Source organism: Nicotiana attenuata, unplaced genomic scaffold (assembly GCF_001879085.1).
Source record: "Nicotiana attenuata strain UT unplaced genomic scaffold, NIATTr2, whole genome shotgun sequence".
In the NCBI taxonomy this organism is placed as follows: Eukaryota; Viridiplantae; Streptophyta; class Magnoliopsida; order Solanales; family Solanaceae; genus Nicotiana; species Nicotiana attenuata.
In genome coordinates, this window is record NW_017670738.1 from 410,282 (window position 1) to 414,257 (window position 3,976).

General features: G+C 32.1%; 1 protein-coding gene across 1 annotated transcript; it reads right to left on the bottom strand.

The window, feature by feature from the left end:
• Positions 1-447: 447 nt before the first annotated feature.
• Positions 448-3,593, bottom strand: LOC109242832 (acetylajmalan esterase-like). The gene is made up of 5 exons (XM_019409694.1): positions 3,225-3,593; positions 2,352-2,558; positions 2,087-2,235; positions 1,084-1,357; positions 448-830 (listed from the first exon to the last, which is right to left on the bottom strand). Exons 1-5 carry the CDS (start codon positions 3,523-3,525, stop codon positions 613-615), a joined length of 1,149 nt encoding a protein of 382 aa, XP_019265239.1. The 5' UTR covers positions 3,526-3,593; the 3' UTR covers positions 448-612.
• Between the last annotated feature and the right edge of the window lie 383 nt (positions 3,594-3,976).

The following is a 3,976-nucleotide window of genomic DNA, read 5'->3' on the forward strand; positions in this document are numbered from 1 at the left end:
AAGGAGAACGCACAATCGTTTTAAAAGATGAGCAGGGGCGGATCTAGTAAGGCCCGGGGGTGGTACGCTACCTGCAAGCTTATTGTTCTTGCCGGTGGCAAAGGAAATGAGATTCCACCTTGGTTGTGAAGGATCAAACCCCACTGGTAATAGCTTTTGAACCTTCTGGCTGACCTTCTTTTTGTGTGTTTTATTAGTTAAGTATTTGCTTTTTTCACACAAAGTTAAAATAACATTTTGTTTTGAAAATCTTCGCCCTATCATTACTAAAGTACTATATTTTTCCGTTAAATCGATTTATATTATATATAAAAAAGATAAATAACCCAAATCAAATTCCAAAGTTGCTCAAACCGACATATTTGCTCTATCTCGATGTATAAATAGCGACACATTGACGTTCAAAGCTAGGTGGCACTCAAAAGCTCCAAATCCTGGATCCGCCTCTGAAAATGAGCACTTTTTCATAAGCAATTCTTTATTGGCTTTGAGACGAAATAAATCTATAAAAAGTTACTATGAAGGTAAATTTATCAATTAAAACAACTCCTTGGAATATTTGAACGAAAGATTTATTATGTGCACTTTGGTAAAAAGTTAAAGAGTTTGAACCTAAACATGGCAGTTCAATTTGGGTAACATGTCATCAATTAGCCATCTTGCCAACCAACTATATGCTTTTTCTGTTAAATGAATTCCATCCCAACTGATGTAAGTACTCGGGTCAATGCACACTGGAACTCCTATAGCTCCACATTGATTATGTATGTCATAATTATAATCTCCTCCTATTCCACAACAAGCTTTCAGTAAAGAATTTTTGTCAAATCCTGCAATATATTTCAATCAAAAAAGTATGTAAATGCATATACTTTTCGATAAATATACATAAATTTCTTGCTTGAAAATTTGTCATAATATATTTTTTGATAAATAAGTGCATTTAGAGGAAAAGGAATTAAAAACACTAGTGGAAAAAATTAACTTATGTAACTGAAAATTTTACCGAACAAGAAAAAAACAGAAAAATGAAAGAACCTTACGATTAAAAATAAGGAATATTAGATATTTTTAAGCACTTACCGAGAAACATGGGATTTTGTAGAAGCCACATATAGGCATTGTAGTAGTCACCGTAAACGAGTGCAATGTTTGAATGCTCTTCTTTTAGCTCTTGAATAGCTTGTTTCAAATGATCATTGAAGAAGATTGCTAAATCATTTAAATCTTGCAAGCAATGGTACTCATCGTACGCAGTTGAATCGTTGGTCCTGAATTGCGTTAGGAAAATTGGGATACAACCAATTGGGAAGTTGCCCGGAACAACAATTCGAGTAGCCCCAAAACTAATGACTGTCTAAAAGAAACAAATTTCAACCAAAGAAAGGTAATCAATCTAAGAAAAAAAAAGATAATAAAAGCGTATCATAATCAATAGTTTGCTTCATTAATTTTTGAAATTTTGTTTTAAAACGTGTCATCTATTATTGCTTTCTTTTGAAACACTAATACCACAGAAATATTGTCACATTTTCCCCTTTTCCTCTTTCCAATCAAAGGATATAGTGGGAATGATAAAGGTTTATAATCATCTCTTATTAAGAGATTTAGAATTCAAATCTTGGAAATTGAGTCTTGTTCAATTGGAAACGCTAATCCCCCTCATATTGGGCTTTCATTGGGTTGCATTCGGATTAATGAAAATTTTGGATATTGAATTTTTAAAGCAAAAATAAACTGAAATAAGATACCACTAAAAGAAGGAGAGGGGATAAACTACAATATTATAATTAGTAACAAGCATAAACCTTTCGGATTTTTACTTAAATAACAAGTTGTATTCATTGTTTACTTTTCCTAACCGATATACATAGTTATACCTTGATTGTACATAATTATACGTAAAGTATACATATTATATATTATCGACTATTTTTAGTGTAAGTGATTACATAGACGGCTATTTGGGTTACATCGACTATTAGCCTCAAACCTATTTCAAAAGGGCAGCAACCATGCCCCCAGCTTAATTCCCACTCCCCTCGTCCACTGACAAATATAATTAAAGGTAGAAAGCAAAACTTACTCTAACACCTTGAATGATGGTCTGAACAACTTTTGGCACCATGCTTCGTAGCTCTTTTATCGTTTTACCTTTGAATAAGCCATAATTAAATTCATTTCCTCCTATTTCTCCAACTAGGAAAAGAGATTTCTTCAATTTTGCTAGGCGATCTGGGAAAAGGAAAAAAAATTAAAATATGATTGTTGATGCAACTTGTCGATTGGAAGATACCAAAGGATATCATCTCTTGGAATTAAGTATTTAGCAAATTAAATTAATTAATTACCAGTGGGGTAGGTGCTTTTGAAATGAGTAGACATCCAATCAAGTTGCACACTCAATGAACTATTGGTTACTGAATTAACAATCTTTTCCTTTGCCAGATTTTCAGTCGATAAAGCAGTAGCTCCTGCTACCGCAAAGTTCGCACCATGTCTAAAATTTGCATTTTGAAGCTTGTAGGGATTTATGAGAGGTAGACCAGATTGCAGTGCTATAAGAAAAAGCATACAAATTATTAGATTATTTTGGTAATTACAGGGATATCTCTCTGTACTGAACTGTAATTTTTCTTTTTATACAATTAGACCATTTATAAGATAATTGCAAAATATTTTTATAATAAGTATCAAGCTAGTAACCTGGTTAAAATGATAATTAGCTTACTACCACAAGTTAACTTATATATGCTGACACGATAACTAATTCATGGGATAATAATTTAACTTGTTATAACGGTTGCCTGTTTTATTTATTTTTCAGGTAATTAATTCTACTTATTATGAAAATTTATTTTAGTTTAATCCGAAAAACATAAATTAACATGAAAAGACAATGAAGTCTCTTACAACAACAACAAACATAGAGTAATCTCACAAGTGGGATCTGAAGAGGGTAGTGTAGACGCAAACCTTACCCCTTCTTGTGAAGGTCGAGAGATGTTTCTGATATACCCTTGGCTTAGAAAAAGCTTAATCACAACATAGTTGAAAAGAAATATAGTGGGAAACCACATGGAAAGAAAAGCACTAACAAGAAGCAGTAACATACATCAGCATGATAATAAGATAACCGAAATAAAAGAGACAACAAGCGGTAATAGAGATCTAATTAAGTGTTAGTGCTTTTCCTGATACAGTCAATTAAGTCTCTTACATACCTATGAAATCAATCATGAGCATGCCGTTAGAACAACGTCCAGTAGTATTCTGGAAAAAATTCATTCCATAAGGAAATCTTCCACATAGAAGACCTCGAGCACAACGATTTTCTCTTATGCAGTTGCCTGTATCAGAGAGTGAGTCACCCAATTGAAATATTTTATCAAATCTGCATTTCATTAATTGTGGTTTCTGAAGCATCAGTAATTGATCTTCACCATTGCTTTTCTGTTGAAGAACCACCAAACTAATAGAAGAAATAACTAGGAAATCTAACAGTGATCTAATTATCAGTGCCATAGCAAGAAAACTACACAAGGGAGCTGAAACTTCAGCTTTATGAATATGATCAATAACAATACTTTTTTCCCTGCAGAATACGATGAAGATATTTTAATAATACAAGTGGATAAAAATAATAATAATATGTGCACCTAAATTCTAGCTAGATTCCTTGAATTATTACAAACATACATTTTTTTAATCTATTGCATGACACACGGTTAAACTGTCAACTCTTATGTTCTCTCAAATAATTTGTAAATATATGTATTTTTTGTGAAGCTAATAAAAAAAGGAAGCAAGTGTATCACTAATTAAAAAGTGTTGCATGATACACGTCTAAATAATCAACTCCTTTGTTTTCTTGCTTTTTTCCTTAATAAATAATTAATGAAACTTTTGGGGAACTGCAAAAAGATTCCTAGTGATACAATAATCTGTATGATATAAACATTAAGTAGTTGGGTTG